Here is a 19,434-nt window from a genome sequence, read left to right on the forward strand (position 1 = left end):
GAGCCGGGCCCGGGCCAAAAAAGGTTTACCTAAGGCCCGGCCCATTTTCTAAACGGGCTTTTTTTTGCTCAAACCCATATTTCGGGCCTATATTTTTACCCAAACCCTCATATTTTTCGGGCGGGCCTTCGGGCCGGGTAGCCCGGCCCATGTACACCTCTATACATATCCAAAACTAAGTTCAAAAGCAAGAAATTATAAAGATTAATGAGTGTAGCTAAGGCTCAAGATCTTGGATGCTGACGCAACTGAATCAAGACTTATATGCACTTCAATTATCTATGCATAGAACAAACAATTCGTACGCTGAGCTTTTTGAAGCTTAATGATGTTAAGATAACCAAGTTAATAATATATACCATTAAGACATGCTAATGTATAAAAAGATCAAGTATATGTGTTTCACATAGTCAATATAATATCAAATTGGCCGCTTTAATACATTTCCAACAACACAATTCAAATCACTCGATATATCTAAACCATACTTGGACATTACCTCAAAACATTACTTAACATATTTTCATGTATCATGATCATCGACAAATCCAATTCATAACTATTATTACCATATTAAATCATAATAAAAAAATTTCCTTATTATCCAAATGTGGAACCATGAATGGTTACGCAAATTAAATCCCTAATATGCCTTAAAAGTTGCACACAAGCGTTAAGTTGGAAAAAGTGATCTAATGTGTGTAAAAACACAATTTCCCCTAAGAAACTAGTAATGCACACAAGTGCCAAATGTAAATTTGCACAAACTCCAATAAAATACACACAAATGCCACTTTTGTCGCAAACAAATTCTATAGCATGCTTACTATATTCAAACCATTTCCAACATTGGCTGATAGGACGTTTAGTATTAAAATATGTCTTAAGACATCAAGCATCATCAATTATCATCAAATGTTACAATAATCTGTCCTACGTTTTGCACAACAAACATTTAAATGGTAATAACATGCTTTCCCAATAATTTACCATAATCTGAAGTCTAAACATGATTACGACAATAGCACAACTCAAGCATGAGATAATATATAGCCAGCAACACAACATCATTAGTAAAACCTAATCTATATTACTTCATCAAGTCTATTTGAACTGTTAGTATAAAGCTTGGTGAGGAAAATCTCAAACACACAAACAGAACACGAACAACAACTTGAATAGGAGAAATAAGACAAGGCTCCAAGGCGTGTATCAAGCCATTATCTTTAAAGTTCTATTCGCCTCTACTTATACTCGGTGTGAAAATGAGTTTCAAGCAAATGAACCTCGAGGATACAATGAAGCCTGATGACTATCTGTGTTTTGCATTGGCGAAAATAGTCCACTAAGCACTGAGCAATGTATAATAAGACAATCAATTTCAATAAAGAATTTTTGCAGTAACTCTTTATAGAACAATCTAATAACATTAGAAGATAGAGAAAAGGTAGAAAGAATTTTTAGAGTTTGTTGGTATGATTTCGAAATGAAATCCCATTCCTATTTATAGGAATTTTCATATCTCTTTATAAAGACATCTTTCAATAGGTGTCTTTTCTGAATAATCACATATCTAAAAGAGACATAATTATTCATCTAATATCTCTTGATTAAACATAACTATTCAAATAATATTATTTGAATAGTTATAATTCTTTGTCAAAAATCAAGCCAAATAACACTTTACCAATAACCAAAAGATATAACTTTTGATTAATTACACACTTTCATTTATAGTTATTGGAACACTATAAAAATTTGAAAATGTTCCAACATGAATTAAGCTAGCACAAACAAAACAACTACGCCTCCGCAATCTTCTCCTTCCTTTTGGCCTTAGACGAATCAACCACTTCCTTTGCTACAAACCATAATCAAAATAATAAAATAATGTTAGAGAAATATAATCAAACATCAAATCCTTCTAAAACTATTAGTGATATGCAAATTGATATAGTGAAATATTTTTTCACTTTTTTTGACAACTCAAGAGAACTCCAATCTAACCCATTTGAAATCTAAATCTAACCTCAAAATGAAGTTTAAAAACTCCTAAACACTCAAAATCGTTAGCAACACTAGCTCCTAAGCTCTCTCTTTCTTTAAAACTCTCCAAGGACTCAACCAAGGCATCTTTAGAGAACTCTATCAAAACTGTTAGTTTAGCAAAAACTTAATTGAAATATAGAACTAAAGATGAAATGAAGGGATGATTTAATTGATTGACAAAACAACCCTTATATACAAGTCCCAAGTAACAACCTCAACAAGAAATAAATTCAAATTGCTACTAACAAGCTAAAAACTCCTACTCCTACTAACAAGCTAACAAATCCCCCTAAGACTTAGTCTTATTTTTTAAAAATTAGTTGCAGCCTTGAGACACTAACATTCTCCTCCTAACTCAAGTGCTGCAGAGACCAAGTTTATTCTAAAGAAACTCAAAATGACTAACATGAAAAATCTAGTAAAAATATTCGTCATCTGATCTCTGAAAACCAGTTTCTTCAATATTCGCCTTCTATAAATTCCTCATTGATTAGTGTAGCTTCAAGAGTAGCCTCTAATTGTTTCCTAGCATGCAATGCCATCTAAATCAAAATTCCATAATTCAAAATCATCACAAGCTACTCCAGAAAAATCATGAGAGTGGCCAGAGTGCTTTCCCTTCTTCCAAGGTCTTGTGTTGTCACTATACTTGTAATTAATACCATTTATAGTTTGATTGACAAATCTTCTTGCCGCTAATAATTCCTTTTTCAATTTTGTATTTTGCACAGAAAGCTCAAATGTCAATTCTTTTGCATATGAAGCTTTTTCAGTCGGCTTTTGATTTTTTAAACATAACCCACTATTCTCTTCTAAAAATGGGTTGTTACATTCTAAGTTTGAATAGTTTATCTTTAAATTGTAAGAATGCTAATTAGGTGGATGGTATAGGATGTTACACTTAGTTTCTTTTATTTCAAATTTTAGAACCCATAACGTAAGTAGACAAATCCTTTAGCTAACCCTACTTTTAGGCACTCAAATGCTTTCACACATGCATTTTAATTCACATTTTGAATTAGGCCTTATACACATTTTCAGTGTTCAATTTTTTCTTTCTCCATATCATAGTCATTTCTATATTTTTATCTTGTATCGACTCTTGATGACATTACGCAAGACTTTACATTTTAACATATTTTTTTGCCATAATTGCTTTATCCAGTCTTTCCATGATGTCAACATGGTTCATACATGTGCATACATACCTTATCAAGTTTTAATTTCTTCCATGAAACCTTAGTATCATTTTCATATAATTGACTAACAAGACATCACATAGCAACTCATAATTTCTCTTTCACATTTTAATTTTATTTTATATAACATTATACCATTGAATTTCATATTATCATTAACATAATTAAACACTTAATTATATCATCAGTTTCATAGTTTCCTAAGCTTACTAACTTAGAAGAAATTAGAGTATCCAAGGTATTTACCTTAATTGATGCTCTACAATACTTAATCAAGTTCCATGTATTCCAATTCATCAATAAAGCTTGAAAACCGATGTCCTCATTTCCATACAACAAAAATACATTAAAAGATTAATATAAATTTTTTCAAAACTTTTCTCATAACATTTCACAACAAGTATCAAGCTAGTAGAGATGTAGGAAGTCATTTCTTATCTTATTGAAGCTTTCTCACTCTAGCTTCAACTTCTCTTACTAAAAATCCATAAACCCTAGGCTGTCATTGAAGAAATTGATAGACGAATTGAGCTTAGGAGATTGTTTCCATGGACATTTTGACAAAATCTCAAGGTTGAAGGTGAAGCTTTTGAGAGAAAATGAAAAAAAAAAAGTGAGGAAAATGAAAAAGGAGAAGAAAGAGACCTATGAAGGTTGCTGCCAGCTGGAGAAGAGGAGAATGAAAGTTGATAGCTACCTCTATGGATCCTATTTAAAATGACCAACAACAAGCCCAACTGATCCAAGTCTAATTTGTGAAATTGTGGCCTGATTTTTTAATACAAGGTTCTAATTATAAAAAAATAATTTTGAACATCAAATACCATATTAGATATTATTTCCATTACAAAAGTCTTGAGAAATGATTAAATTATCCTTCTATTACAAAATTATCATTTTGGACCAAGCTCGAGCCTAAAAAATGGGCTTAAAATTTTGCATCGATCTGGCCTGGCCCATGATCAAGTCTAGTATCAAATATGAAAATCATATTATTTTAAAGAGTCTAAAATTATTTTTTATGCATATTAAATTTTATTTTACATAATATCAAGATGTTTAAATTTTATAGGTAGATTATTTTATCTTTGCTTTCACAAATCCAAATTGACCTCAAAATAAATTTCACTTTTTTTAAATATATATTAATAATATATGTAGAATAACGTAAAATTAAGGAAAAAATTGAAAGAAAGAGTATATTATAGAGCCTTAAGAACGAGAGAAAACAAGAAGCGGACGGAGTCATAGTCGACTACCAAGAGGTTGGGAAACCAACATTCAATAAGGTATTGCAGATGTTGTCATAGAAGTTGTTTTAGGCATAGACAAGCCTAGATCCTGGAAAGATCACCTCGTTGGAACAGGCCTAAGAGCCAACGATAAAGCTGAAACGTTAACCAAAGATGAGGATAACGACGACTTAGATTTACTTGATGAAGACATTATGAGATCGATGGTAAATGGCATACCAGAAATTGACATATCTGATAGGGTTAATCAATTACTCATAAAAGATATAAAACATACGGTGATAATAAAACTCCTAGAAAGGAACATTGGATACGCAACTCTGCAAAATAAGATTCATTCTTGATAGAAACCAAGTCAACCATTCCGATTAATGGATATCGAGAACGTTATTACCTGGCTAAGTTCCAAAACCCTGGAGATTTCGAGAAAGTACTAAGTCAAGGGCTCTGGATAGTTTATGGACAGTACCTAACTATTCAACCCTAAAGTATTAAATTTAACCCCTTGCAGCCTTACCCGAATATGGTTATGGCATGGATATGATTACTAGGATTGCCTGGACATATGTACAAAAGGAAAATACTCTGGAAAATAGGGGGAATGATAGGAAGGGTTGCAAATTTAGAATTTAATACCGATAATGGAGTTCGGGCAAGATTTGCAAGAATGGTGGTTTACATTAATCTTGGAAAGGCTCTTATATCTCAAGTTCTAATCAACGGAGTATTGTAGAGAATCGAATACTAATACCTCCCCATAGTATTCTTTTCTTGCAGCCATTATGGATATACGCAAGATATCTGCCAAAAATCAACGATTGAACAACAAGTGATAAAAGGAAGCATCGCTGAGGAAGGAAGAATTTAGAAGACCAAGCCTATACCAGGGACAAGTAACTCCACGACTAACTCCAACGCTTATGGTCCATGAATGATCGTTGAAAAATAGAATCGGCGATGGTCAAAAGAGGGGAATGCCATGAACTGTGCAACCAGAAAGAAAACATAAGAAAATATTCGGTTTCAACCTTTGAAAACCCTAAACAAGAAAGTGGGTCCACAAGAGAGTAGGCCCACAAAGGAAAATAACATGTCCCAAAAGGAAATAGGGTTTGTATTGGACCAAACCACTGCAAAAAGAGGATCTCCCCTCATAGGCCACTTACAAAAATGGCCTGGTAAGGAGAGTATAACTTATCCAAACTTAGGCAAACAGAAACGAACCAAAAAGAAAGAGCCCAACACACTTTCTAAAGGAAACCAGATTAGGTTTAACCTAGAGAAACAAGGCCATTCAGGCCCGATGCAACTAGAGCCTAAAGAAAGAATGGGAAAAAAAAACTAACCTAGCAGAAAATGGCACAAGGGAAGAAGTACAAGTAGCGGTAGCCTTGTCCACACTACAATCAGAAGGGGAACCGGTGACGGACGCGACGGCGGCCAAAGCGCATATCTAGACGCAATGGGGATAGATCATAGAGGACATCCATAGCGCACAACCAACAAAAATTTCTGGGCCACAAACCAATCATCGATTCAACACCAAAAATCTGCCGGAGGTTGCAGTAACCCTTTCTAAAGGAATACTAGATCCAACCAAACACTCAGTAGTGGTTTTTAAAAAATCTGGTGACCCTAGAGGAAAACAGAAGGAGTCTTTGGCATTTAAAAATGCTATGGGTGGACAAGTGAATGCTCTTACCCGGTGAACCAGTATGGAGAAAATGAATGGAACAAAGGGCCAAAAATTTAAAAGAATTATTCGGGATAAAGAAAGCCTCTTCAAAGTTACATATTTCAAAGTCCCACTATCAGATTCAATTACCAACATGGTTGAACTGCTACAAGAACAAGTTAAATAAGGTCTTCTCAACAAAATAAATGAGGAAGAAGCCGGGAACGAAGACAGCAAAGGCGTCATACGGTAGCAAAAATAAATTGGGTATTATTCTTCTAAATCTTTCATGATGAATTCTAATTTTAATTTATCACTTTTCATTTAGAATTGTCAAATATGTGCAAGTGCTAAATTTCCACGCATCTTCAGAGAGTATAATATGGATTTTAGACTAGACATTGTAGGCCTTTTAGAACCAAGAGTGAGTGGTATCAAGGCAAAGAAATAATTGCTAAGCTATGCCTTCACCACTCCCATCGAATTGAAGCGAGAGGTTTCTCAAGGGGAATTTGGATCGGTTGGAGGGATACAATTTGACTTGAAATTGTCCAAAACCATCCCCAATTTAGTCTTGTTAAGATATATAATGGGGGCTAATACAACCCATCCTAGTTGTTATTGTCTACTGGAACCCCAATGGTACAAAGAGGAAGAGCTTCTAGGAAGCTTTAATAGTAACTATATTGCCTGATAGTACCTTGGATGATAATAGGTGATTTTAGCACTATTTTCTCCTAAGAAGGCAAAAAAGGTTGCAGTACCGTAGGAAAAAGTTGCCCACATTTCAGAGAATTCATTGAATCTACAAACCTACAAGATCTGGGATTTCAAGGGCCCTCATTTACTTGGCAAAGAGGAGGAGTCTTCGAAGGATTGGATAGAGCAATAGGAAATGAAGCTTGGTGCCAATCATTTCCCCATTGTTTAGCAACACATCTAACTCAAATAAAATCAGACCATATGCCGTTGCTTGTTAACATTAACTCGGACTTAAAAATCCCTAGAGGATAGCATTTCAGGTTTCTTGCTAAATGGGCACGGCACCAAGACTTCCCAAACATAGTTAAAAGATTATGGAGCTACAGGGAATACATGCATATCAACTTAGATCAACTCACCGTAGGCCTTAAAGTTTGGAACAAAAACGTATACGGACACATTGGGACTCGCAAACAGAAGCTAATGAAATCTTTAAGCTCGGTACAAACGAAGCTTGAAAGATCATATTCGAACTCCTTGTAAATTGATATAGTGGATAGGAATACATTTGTTTTTCACAGTTGAACAATGCACAGAAGAAAAATTAATCGTATTACCGTGGCCCGCAACATAAATACAGAATGGCTATTTGACCCAGAGGACATACAAGAATAAGTTGTTAATTACTTTTAAAAACTATATGGCGAAAAACCAAACAGATAGGGAGAGTTACCTCCAAGTTGCTTTCTTCCACTAGAACACAGTGACATTGATTTTAAAAAAGAGGTCACAAATGAAGAAATCAAATCAGCACTTTTTGACATGGCTCCTCTAAAGCACCTGAAAGTGATGGATATCACGCGTTTTTCTTTCAAAACCAATAGGATAACATAGGAGGAGTAGTAAGTGATTGGGTCAAAGACGTATTCAATGGGTGACCCATCGACCAAGAACTCAACAACATATTAATCATCCTAATCCCAAAGATTACCCAGCCCGAAGAACTCTCGCAATTTAGACCAACAAGCCTTTATACTGTCCTTTATAAACTAGTCATGAAGGTAATAGCCAATAGATTCAAATAGTCTTCCCTAAAATTATCTCGTAAGAACAAGCTGGATTCATCGCCAGAAGGAACATCTCAGACAACATCATCATAACTTAAGAGGTCATCCACTCAATGCGCAGAAAAAATAAGAAATGGATGGTGATCAAAATTGACTTGGAAAAAGCTTACAACAGAATTTGATGGGATTTCATCGACAAGTCAATCCAAGCTACTGGAATTCCAGATTTTCTAGTAAAAATTATTATGTTAGCTATTACAACGGCCACCATGCAAGTCTTATGGAATGGGGTACCCACTGAAAAATTCAAACCCGAAAAAAGAGTAAGACAAGGTTGCCTACTATCACGTTATTTATTCGTATTATGCATAGAATGGCTAGGGCATAGCTTTCATTCATTCATTTCTTCAAGAAATTGGCTCCCTATTAAGTTATCCAGAACTGGACCCAACTTATCACACTTATTCTTTGTAGATGACTTGGTGATTTTCTCAAAAGCGGATATCAAGCATAGTATGTTGCTAAAAAACATTCTTGATCAATTCTGCAGGCTTTTAGGACACTGTGTTAATACAAGGAAAACTAACATATTTTTTTCAAAAGGAGTAGCGGAAGACTTAAGTGATAGACTAAGTAGGATTTTGGGATATCAGAAAGTACAAGAGCTAGGCAAATATGTAAATTATGTAACTGGGACGCAAAGTAACTATCCATGGCAAGACACTTTACCCTTATCCAATCAGTTCTCTTAACTATTCCTAATTATTTCATGCAATCCATGAAAATTCCAAAAAGGGTGTGTGATGAAATTGAACACCTAGCAAGACAGTTCATTTGGGGATCTAATACGGGAGGTAGCTAGTTGGCACTAGTTGATTGGGGGTCAATAAGTCAACCTCGTACAAGCGGCGGTCTAGGCCTAAGGCGTTTACAAGACCAAAACAAATCCTTCTTATTAAAACTAGGAATCAACCTCATCTCGAACCAAAATGCCTTATGGGCGCGTATGTTACATTCAAAGTACGAAATGAAGGAGATAATTTCAGAGGGTATAGTAAAAACAAGTTGTTCTACACTATGGAAAGCAATTTAGAAGGTATGGCCTCTATTAAAGGAAAACCTATGCTGGTCAGTTGGAGACGGAATAAAAATATCTTGTTGGAATGACAACTAGATTCGTATAGTTGGGCCTCTGAACAACCATATTCAAAATTTGAATAGATTAACAAATGACTGTTTGCTTAAGGATATGATAACAGATAAAGGGGTTTGGAACCTAGAAGCATTCAGAGAAAAATTAGCAGAAGAAATCGTACAAAAAATTGTAGACATACCTCCCCTACATCATTTAGTAGGGCCCGATAAAATCAGATGGATGCCTACCTCTAATGGAAAATTCTCAATCAAGAATGCATACCAAATGCTAACAGGAAATTCATGGAATACTCAAGACATTAGGTGGAAGGAAGTTTGGAAATATCAAGGTCCACAACGTATTCGGTTCTTCTTATGGCAAGTTTGCAAACAAAGGTTGCTCACCAATTTAGAAAGAGCATGAAGAGGGCTCAGCCACAACACCTCCTGTCCAGTTTGTCAACATAACACAGAAGACGCCTTACACATTCTCAGATACTGCTCGATAGCTAAAGAAGTTTGGTTGAACATTACCCTCTAAATTGGAAATCCCAATTCTTTTCAAGCAATATTTTTGAATGGGTTGAGAAAAACTTAAGACATAACGAGTGGTTGCCATAGGCTAAAGCTCCCTGGCCCACCCTTTCTGGGTTAAGAGCATGGCGTATATAGAAGAATAGGAACATATTTGTCTTTCAAGATTTAGCATGGAGTTCAACAGAAACTATCAAGATATTTGTTTGTTGGGCAAGACAGTAGACCAATTCCCATGCGGGGGACCCGTCTAAAGATTTAAATGAAGAATCTAAGCAAAACTTAGGAACAGTTATTAAGTAAGAAGGTAGATTTAGGCTTTGTTTTCTTTTTTATTAATTTAGCTTTACTTTCCACAAAAAATATATATGTAGAATAAAATAATTAGTATGATCGTATACAATACGGTTAAAGTAATTTAGTTGGTGGAATCACCAATAGGGGTGTGCAAATTTTAGGTAAAACAGAATTAATTCGATTAACTAACCGAATTCGGTTAATCGGTCTGTTAACCAAATTAATTCAGTCAAGAGTCAGCTAATAATTTTTTGGAAGTTCGATTAATGGTTAATTCGGTTCGAAATCAGTCGGTTAACCGAATTAACCAAATTTAATAAATAATATTATAATATACAAGTATTCGGTCGGTTCGGTTAATTTTTTGAAAATATAAATTAATCGGTTGGTTAAGTCGGTTAATTTTTTATATGTCTTATATTTGTTTTAACCAAAAATAAAATATATATATTTCGGTTAATTCGATTAACTGACCGAATTAACTGAAAAAGTTCGGTTCAATTAATTTTTTTAAAAAAAATTACGGTTCAATTAACGGTTAAGAGTTTAAAAAAGTTAGTTAATTTGATTAATAGTAATTTGGGTCAAGTCAATTAACCGATTAAACATTCCTAATCACCAACCAATTTAATCCTTATCTTAACGAAGGTGGGAAAATAATGACACTTGAAGATGGTGTTAACTATTTCAAGTAAAAATTTTGTAATTAGCAACTTATTCCTTTTCAAAAGAGTGTACGGCATTAATTATTTATGTTTCTAAAAGCTGACATGATCACAATAATAAATAATTATGGCTGTGAAAAATATGGATTATGTATTGATTTAAAAATTAAAAATATATATATAAATTTATCAATTATATTAAAAACTTTTAAAATAGAATCAAAATGTTTTAACCTCAGATGAAATTGAATAAACCTAAGCCTTAGATTTAATCTACTAAATTAAAATAAAGAGCACAACACTTTCTTTTTCCATAATGCAATACAAGTTTTAGGGTGAAATTTTTTGGGGGCAATCTCTTATTTTCAGAATCTTTTAAGCAAAAAGGAAAGCAAGAGGTTGGAGTTATCAAGATTAAGTACCATGGGTATTATATATTTGTTTTTCTCCCTAAAAAAATTTGTAGTGCATTTCACTTTAAAAAGTTTATAATTTTTTATTGATTGATGTCACTCAAAGAATTTTAAACATATCACACGAAAAATGAATAAATTTTGGATTTCAAGCATATCACACGATTAAGCATTTCACTAAGTTTATGAATTATTTTCACCTTAAAAATTGTATTATAAGGTGAAAAGAAAAAAATGAAAAAGATTAGGTGTTGTGCTTTTTATTTTAGTGAGTAGATTAAATACTAAATTTAAGGCTTAAATTTATTCATTATGATCTAAGGGTAAAAAAAATATTTTGATTCTCATTGTTTTCATTTTAAAAATTCTCACTATAATTATCACTTTAAAATATAATATTCAAAAGAATTTAAAGTAATATTTTGGTTAATTAATTAGAGTGTAAATCTAAAAGTAATTATTTTTTGCTACTGATATTCTGTTTGAAATACTATCTAATATATTTTTAAGATTCTTTTTCAAATTATCAAAATTTAGATTTGATACTAATATTACTGACGAGGAAAAAATTTAAAAAAAAAATCTTTTTCTTTATACATTTTTTGGTAATCCTTTAAGAAAACATGGCATGTTAACTTTAGTAACAAATAATTTTTATTTTTAAAAATATTGCATTTTTTTAGTTTTCGAGAATTTTATGAATATCTGTATTTTTTTTTGAAAAATTTATTTTTAATTTTTTATAATTTATCAATTTTTGAAATTGAGAAAGATAATTACTAATCTCAAATATATATGGACAAAAATATGACACCAAGTTATGAATGTACCAAATTATACTTTTTTAACATTATATAATTATTTTTATATCAACCAGTTGTTAATTTACCTCAGAACTTTTATTAGACTATCTTGTTTTTTCATTAAAAAAAAAAACCCCTCTTTATTGGTGAATAGTACAAAATCGAAGTTGAGAGGGAGAGGGATCCAACGTTGGTCTACCAATAAAGAAACAAGTCATCACCTGATGCGTAATGGCAGACATGAATTTAACCCCACAGCACAGTTCTTTTTAACTAGCTTTATATATATATAAATATATAAATATATAAATATATATATAACACCTTCCTTTTAGCCTTCTTTAACTCGAAAATATCTAGCAAAAGCAAACTAAAAAAGCAATTGCAGTACAAGGTGCAGCTGAGCTTGAATTACAACCACATCACCAATGATTTAAAACTTACAGTATCTGTGGCTCCACCCATAAAACAAAAAAAACCCACATTTATATGAAACTGAAACATGCCTTCATTCGAATTTATGTAATGTCAGCCCCCATGTGATGACCCTAGCCTTTGCCTTTCATGTGGACCTAAAGTTATTATATATAAATGTAAAATGAGACAAAGTGCCCTAAAAGATACTTTTTTACCAACTTTCTCTAATACCCAACATTCTTCAGTTTAATAATAACAAAATTTTAACTCAAAAAGATTAACATAAAATAAAATAACAATTACCATGCAAACCCCATCTCCTGAGATCTCATCTTTTCCCTTTTGAAGTTCAAACGTTGATACTTAGACATTTCACTAACTTCCTAACAAGTGTAATGATAAATGTAAACATTTCCAGCTTCAAAGTCTAATCGTACAAATCATATTATAATAATGTTGTTATCAGATAAAATGTGAAAGAAGATGCATACATTGACAATACAATAATCAGCTATCCTTGGCTCCTTCAGGCTTTTTTTGGTTGGAATACATACCTACAAAGGAATGGCAAAAGGAGAAAAGAGAACAGCCCTACACACCAATATTGATTTGTCTGCCATATATGTAATCCAATATGCATTTGCTGTTAGTAGTTTGTATTGAAGAAGTCAACGATGGATACATTCTTTGCGGATCCACCCTTCACTCTATAAATCTTGCTATACACATCTAGGGGATTCTTCTCGTATATGTTTCTCTACTTTTGTGCATTAGTATCACATCGAAACATTAAAAAGAAAGCCGTTTGACTGGAATGTGAAAAAGATTAGTTCATACATTATAGTTACTCCTTTCCTGAGTTCTGACAATACTTACCTTTATTTCCTAAAGTTAATTAGCTTCATGCCCATGATAAAACCTGCAGAGAAAAAGTAAATAAATCTCAAATCCAATACAATACCTTCTACGTGGGTAATCATAGAAGGAGAGATCAAGTTATAACAATTCTAAAACAGTGATAGTACCTTGGCATTAAGAATAGGATAACTTAAATGGAAGTCATGCCACTAGTAGAAGTGGCAAGTAGTAAAGGATCATTTTCGGAAGATGACATTGCACATAAATTCGGATTTCCATTTGCTGCAGGAAACTCAGAGAGGTGACTTTCAGTAGACTTTTCAGGGGAAGCAAACGGACTATCAGGAAGCGCATGCTCTAGGCTACACTCTTGACATCTATTAGAAATGGAAATGAAAACAAATGAGAAAAACAACTGAAAGATAACCAACTTTAGAAGTGCCGAGATGACAGCAGCGTACAATAAGATTTGAATAAAATAAGAAATACAGCATCTCTACACTACTTATTGATGTTTTATCTAAATTTCAAGATTAAGTTCCATGTTGTTAAGGGACATCTGACATCGTACCCTTTCAGGTTGGAACACTCCTGGTCCTGGGTATGCCCAACTCCGCCTTTCTGAACACAAGCTGAATTCACTTCTTCCTCCTCAGCAGCATTCACGGTTACAGGAGAAGCAGCAGCTGTATTACCACCATTGACTGCCACAAGAAATAATATAACTTCAACTACAGTATAGCTTTTCCTTTTTTATTTTCATTCCTTGACTCACAAACTTTGAACTACTGGTTGTGATTTTATTTTCTTTTTCTGGACAAGAGAAAGGGAAACTATCCACAATTTCACAGATACATAACCACCAAAGATTCACAAATCCAACAAAAAGATAATAATATGAAATAGAACAGCCGAGGCTGATAAGCAAACCTACTGAACCTTCTTGTTTAATGCTGTCAGATAGATGAACATTTTGACTGGCATGGGAATAAGCAGGCAAGGAAACAGAACCACCAACAGATAGGCTGCGCTGGTGATGATGACTGCCATCATTCTTGAAGTCTGGAAGTTGCAAGTTCACAAACCTTCTCCTGTGCAGTTCAATAGCATGCTGGAGATCAGCTTGCTCTTCAAATTCCCTTCTCAACATCATCTCCGGAGCATTGTAGAACATCTTTGCCCCTTAATGTAAAGAAAGATTATTAACCTCAAAATCTAAAGAACAAAAAATAGAGAAACAGCCATCCTAAGCATTCTGTTCCCCTCCTATGATTTCATGCAAAAAACAACGAGCCAACAATCCCAGAAAACCTATGTTTGCTTACCAACATGAGGGTCATATGGCTCTCTAGAATCAAGCCCTGAAGGGCTTGAACATGAAGAAAAGTTCCCTCTCTCTGGCAGGTGTTGCTTCCTGCAATTGTTCCATTATCAATTATCAAATCAGTGCATGATGATGGCTAGATGCAAGAAAAAATATGAATAAGAGAAAATGTCATACTTGTCAGGAACTTTTCCCTTTTCCTTATAGGGCTTAACAAGCACGCGTGAATCACAAATGTAATGGGGGTTTCCTCGGGCCAAAATGTGCTTCACAGTCTCAGGATGGACAAAAGTCACAAAGCCAAACATCCGCTTCTGCTGATATGGGATCCTCACATCTTGCACTGGTCCAAACATGCTTTAAAATATACAGAATTAAAGTAAGTTCACAAAATTAAAATTTAAGAAATTGATCAACCTTAGTTCAGAACAAAGAAAACCCCTAAAGTAGGTCTTTTTACAATTTTGCATCAAGATAAACAGGTAATTGACAGCAACATCCATTTAAACGGATGTGTTAGCCACAGAGGTAAAGATATAAACAGAATTCCTTTAATCAAATTTGTACACTAATGTAATAGAAGCTCTCAATACATTAGGAGAGTCAAAACTCTATGGTATTGCAATACAATCTCCAAACTTAAATTTCAGCATTTGGAGCCCAACTCAAATAAATTGTCAATTCTGCTTCTTCTACAAGCATGCATATGCAGAAATAATTCAGCTGCAAGCACAGAAGTATCAATTTTGTCCATTCACCACCACCAGGCTTATTATACAGCTTAGTTGCAAGTTTGACCAAGTTCACGAAGACCACGGAAGCCCTAAACCTCTCCTCTCTCATGGAAAAACAGAATTTCTTATGAAATGTTTTCCTGGGTTACTGAATACATGTATCCTTTGCATGTTGCTCCTTTACATGACATATAAAATTGACTTTGATGAACAGTTGGTCTTTCTTTAGGGTAAGGAGGACTAATTCTCTAAAATCTAAATCTTGTAAAATTTCCTCATCGAAACAAAAATGCAGAAACTAACAATTCTTTAACTTCCCATATAGCCTCTAGCACCAAAGTAAAAATAAAGACAACGAAGTATCATAAATTAATAATGATCTAGTTTCGCACGGTGTCCTGTTTATCCACCAAAAATGTTAAAAAAAGCACATGTTAAAAAGCAAACTTGTGAACTCCATTGATATAAGCCTCCAGTCATTTGTATGGTCCATTTACCATTAAATGCATTATTGACAATTTAACATGTCCTTTATATGATCATTTGCTTCTAGATGGATCATACTTAACTGATTAACCCCTCCTTACCTGAAGAGGACAAAAGCAACAAATTAAGCTTAAGATAGTTACTCAAAGACATTTCCAAATATCATAGACCATATAACGTGATAAAACAATAAATAGAATGAACAGAAGTTAGCAATTAAGTACAGGATACTGAAAATCTCCAAGAAAAACTATGGAGTATTGCAAAATAGATTCTGGGTTACTGGGAGACGATACAGATCACACTATCTAAGTCAATGCAATAGCTAGAAAAGGAAGAAGGGTTGGATTTAAAGCCGTCAGGTATATTATCAAAATGAGATTAAACTGATACAGTTCAACTGTCCTTGCACATGAAGGGGAAAAATTGAAAACATTAGAAGTTAAAGGTCAATCTTCTTTTAGCATGTAATATTACTTATACAACAATTAAAAGCTGAATTCTTCACCCCTTAACATTTTAACTTTACATTATCCTGCGATGTGTGGCAAATACTACAGTAATTGTAGATTCTACCACAAACATAGTGGTCAGGGATCCAAGAAGGCACCAGTTAAACATCATTGTAGGATGCCAACTAGTTATTACCTAAATTGCAACATCAACACTAAAATCCATGGACTGAGGGAAAAATGTCCAAATGTAGCTTCCCACTAACAACATGCACAGGGACTGAGGAGAAATCATAATCTACGTATTTAATAAGATAATAAAATTCCTGACTATTTCTCAATGCAATAGATACCTGAAGTAGTTAGAAACATCTTCATCTTTAAATGTACTATCAGCTGGAAAAGTCAGGTAAATCTGTTTTGAAGCTGAGTTAGCCTTTTCTGCTAATCCCATTGCGAAAAACTCCCTCTCAGCTCGGCCCTGGGGAAACTTGAAAATTTCTTCACCGAACATCAATGCAGCGGCTCTGCAACATTACAATGAGCCAAATGAAAAATATATATAGCACAAAGGAAGAACACTTAAATGATCATGCTATGGCTTTTTAAATAACTCAGTACTCCCACCAAAATAAGACCAACATTATCTTATAAATAGAAAACCCCCATGCTTAAGGCAAACTCAAACTAATGAACTTTACCATCACGTCAATAAAAAACAAAGACAAAAGCCAAATAGATGTCTCTACTGTTCATCGCAGAAAGTGTAAACCACAAACAATTAAATAAATAAAAATTCTTAAAGTAAACTACTTCATAGTAACAAATCCACGAAAGAAGCACCAAATAGATAATATGTAAATAAATTCCGAATTAATTTTATGTAAAACCATAACAAAACCTTGTTAAGGATTCCATAGCCAACAAGATACGCCCAAGGTTAGAACAAAAATTAAGAACCTTAGACAGAAAATAGCCCCGCCCCCCAACCCACCAAAAAAATAAAGAGTCAGAAAGCAGGAAACAAAATTGGGGAATCTTTAATACACCTCTGGGCCTCAGTTTGCTGTTGCAACAGAAGATTCATTTTTTTTTCATAAGGCAATGAAGAAGAAACACCAGCCACCAACTGAGCAGCAGCGAATCTTTGCTGATGAGCAGCTGCTCTCATTCTCATCATTTCCTCCTGCTGGTGATAAAGAAGGTCCATTTTACTAGGTGAACCAACAACAACACCATTAATATCAACATTATCAGCTAAACCACCAAGGCCATGCGAAAACTTGCAATTATCACCGTTCTTACAAAAGCCTCTAGCAAAATAAAGACAAGGCTTGTAACCACCCACAAGACCACCAAATCCGCCGGCTTCTTCAACTGTTCCGAAACATGCATCACTTTCTGAAAAACTCCTTCTATGACCAATAAAGTCCTCATTCCTAGAAGAGGAAGAATCATTCAAAAATGAAAAATAGTCACTCATTTGATTCTCATCGATTAAATCAGTACCGCTATCCCCAGTCTTTGAAGTAACTAAGAGAGACCCAGAGCGGATATTTTCATAAGAAAGAAAGGGACTTGATTTTGGGCTACTAGCAGGAGACCATGAAGGCACCTTCTTCGAAAATTCTAAGAACCCATTTCTCGGAATGATACTGGGAGACAATGGAGGAAGTGGGTTTTGGGAATTGTTAGAGCTGTTGGGTCTTGAGATTGGGTTCAAATGAGTAGAGAAAGTGCTTGAAGAAAGTCCTAAGTGAGCTTTAGCTTTGAAAACAAGGGACTGCAAAAGGGTTTCAGGACCAAAGGCTAAACGCAACAAATCCATGTCAGCTAAGTCCTGGATAAGGATGTAACCCATGATTTTAGATGCATTTTCTGGGTCTAAAACCTTGATTTTACTGAACAAAATGTTAGTTGTATCACAAAGATCCATGGAGGCTTTACAGTTTTCTCTCGTTTTTTGTTTGTTTGGTATGAGAGAAACTGTGAAGTTCGGATTTTTTTTTTTAACTTAGAAAACAGACAGTAGAGAGAAGACAGAGAAAACAGTGAAAAGGCAGTGGCGTTTGTGGGTGGGTTTTTGGGGTTTTCGAAGTTTTGTTTTCTTTGTTCCTTTTTTTTCAAAAAGACTTAGCTAATAAAAAAATTAAATGAAATGAAAAACAGAGGTAGAGTGGGATAGGGAAATGAGCAGAGAGGGTTTTGAAGTGAAGCAATGAGCGGGCTTTACCTATCCTATAAATATATACCTAAAAGTAATATACAATAAATAATAAAATTTATAATTATAAATTAATTAATAATAATAACTTATGAAATACTTATAATATTAAAATTTAAAAAATTAGATTAAATTATTTATGTATTGTCGTCAATCTTTTAATTGATGTCGAGTTAATTTAGGATAGTGACTCAATTAAATAGATTATATATACAATTAATAGAAGTAAGAAGGTATGCATAATAAAATTAATCAAAATAAAGTTTGAGTTGAATTGTAAATTATTATTATTATTAATGCAATTGGTTCGGGTTCAAATCTCATCATTTGCATACTTTTATTAGTTTTTTTAAATAAAAATATTAAAGTATACTCAAGTGATATAACTTATTTTAATAACAGAACGACATTTTCTTAATTTCCCTGAGGTGGTGACCCAATTAAGGGCTAGTTTGGAAATGTTTTTGAAAAGTGCTTTTAAAAAATTTGGTTTAAAATTTAAAATTTGAGTGTTTAGCATTGCTATCAAAAAGTGCTTTTGAGAAATAAAATGTTAATTTTAAACATGTTATTATCAAGTAACAAATATGCATTTAAATAAAATTTAAATTGGTTAATATTATTATATTTTAGTAAGAATATAAAAAAATTTATTCTAACTTGTTGTTAATATTTTAATATATGAAATATAAATTTTAAATATTTTTAAGTAATAAATATTAATTACTTATAAAATTTAATTAGAATATATAAACTACATTTTAAATATTTAAATATAACCATTAAATATTTATAATTAGTATTTTTTAAAAATATTTTTTATTTTTAATTAATGATTTTAATACTTTTGTAATTAAGCACCAAGAAAAAAAATAGAAAGTACTATGTTATTGGAGGGGTGAAAAAGTAATTAAACACTAAAAGTGCTTTTGGGAGAGGAAAAGCTAAAAATTCCAGCCAAAAATAGTTTGTTCTGAACAGCTTTTATTCCAGAAGTGCTTTTTTTAAGCACAAAAGAACAGGCCCTAAGAGTGGCCCAACTTAATTAAGAGCTTAAATAATAGTATAGATTAAAAAAAACTTATTTAAATAAAACTGGTAAAAAAATCTGTTGGAGATCAACCCGATTAAGCAACGAACAAGTAAAA

General features: G+C 33.3%; 1 protein-coding gene and 1 long non-coding RNA gene across 5 annotated transcripts; both read right to left on the minus strand.

Moving 5' to 3' along the window:
• Positions 1-1,703: 1,703 nt before the first annotated feature.
• Positions 1,704-8,326, minus strand: LOC107953063 (uncharacterized). The gene is made up of 3 exons (XR_001699041.2): positions 5,848-8,326; positions 3,495-5,485; positions 1,704-1,861 (listed from the first exon to the last, which is right to left on the minus strand). It is a non-coding gene; the product is annotated as an uncharacterized lncRNA (long non-coding RNA).
• Positions 8,327-12,197: 3,871 nt separating this feature from the next.
• LOC107953064 (zinc finger CCCH domain-containing protein 55) lies at positions 12,198-18,282 on the minus strand. Of its 4 annotated transcripts, none has more exons than XR_005930577.1 (10): positions 17,112-18,279; positions 16,416-16,589; positions 14,568-14,747; positions 14,392-14,480; positions 13,997-14,248; positions 13,638-13,770; positions 13,234-13,443; positions 12,700-13,127; positions 12,512-12,591; positions 12,198-12,363 (listed from the first exon to the last, which is right to left on the minus strand). XR_005930577.1 is itself a non-coding variant. In XM_016888293.2 (8 exons), exons 1-7 carry the CDS (start codon positions 17,996-17,998, stop codon positions 13,257-13,259), a joined length of 1,893 nt encoding a protein of 630 aa, XP_016743782.1. In that variant the 5' UTR covers positions 17,999-18,282; the 3' UTR covers positions 12,628-13,127; positions 13,234-13,256. The 4 variants fall into 4 exon arrangements, 2 of the variants coding, with proteins under 2 accessions (XP_016743782.1, XP_016743781.1); XR_005930578.1 differs by having other exon boundaries at positions 14,006-14,248; positions 17,112-18,273; XM_016888293.2 differs by lacking the exons at positions 12,198-12,363; positions 12,512-12,591 and having other exon boundaries at positions 12,628-13,127; positions 14,006-14,248; positions 17,112-18,282.
• Between the last annotated feature and the right edge of the window lie 1,152 nt (positions 18,283-19,434).

Source organism: Gossypium hirsutum, chromosome A07 (assembly GCF_007990345.1).
Source record: "Gossypium hirsutum isolate 1008001.06 chromosome A07, Gossypium_hirsutum_v2.1, whole genome shotgun sequence".
NCBI classification, from domain to species: domain Eukaryota; kingdom Viridiplantae; phylum Streptophyta; class Magnoliopsida; order Malvales; family Malvaceae; genus Gossypium; species Gossypium hirsutum.

Coding starts and splice junctions, on each gene's coding strand:
- LOC107953064 (XM_016888292.2), bottom strand. CDS start 17,998: ATGGATCTTTGTGATACAACTAACATTTTGTTCAGTAAAATCAAGGTT. Junction 16,590..17,111: donor CAGCAAACTGAGGCCCAGAG/GTGTATTAAAGA, acceptor GTAATGTTGCAG/AGCCGCTGCATTGATGTTCG. Junction 14,481..14,567: donor AAGGGAAAAGTTCCTGACAA/GTATGACATTTT, acceptor GAACAATTGCAG/GAAGCAACACCTGCCAGAGA.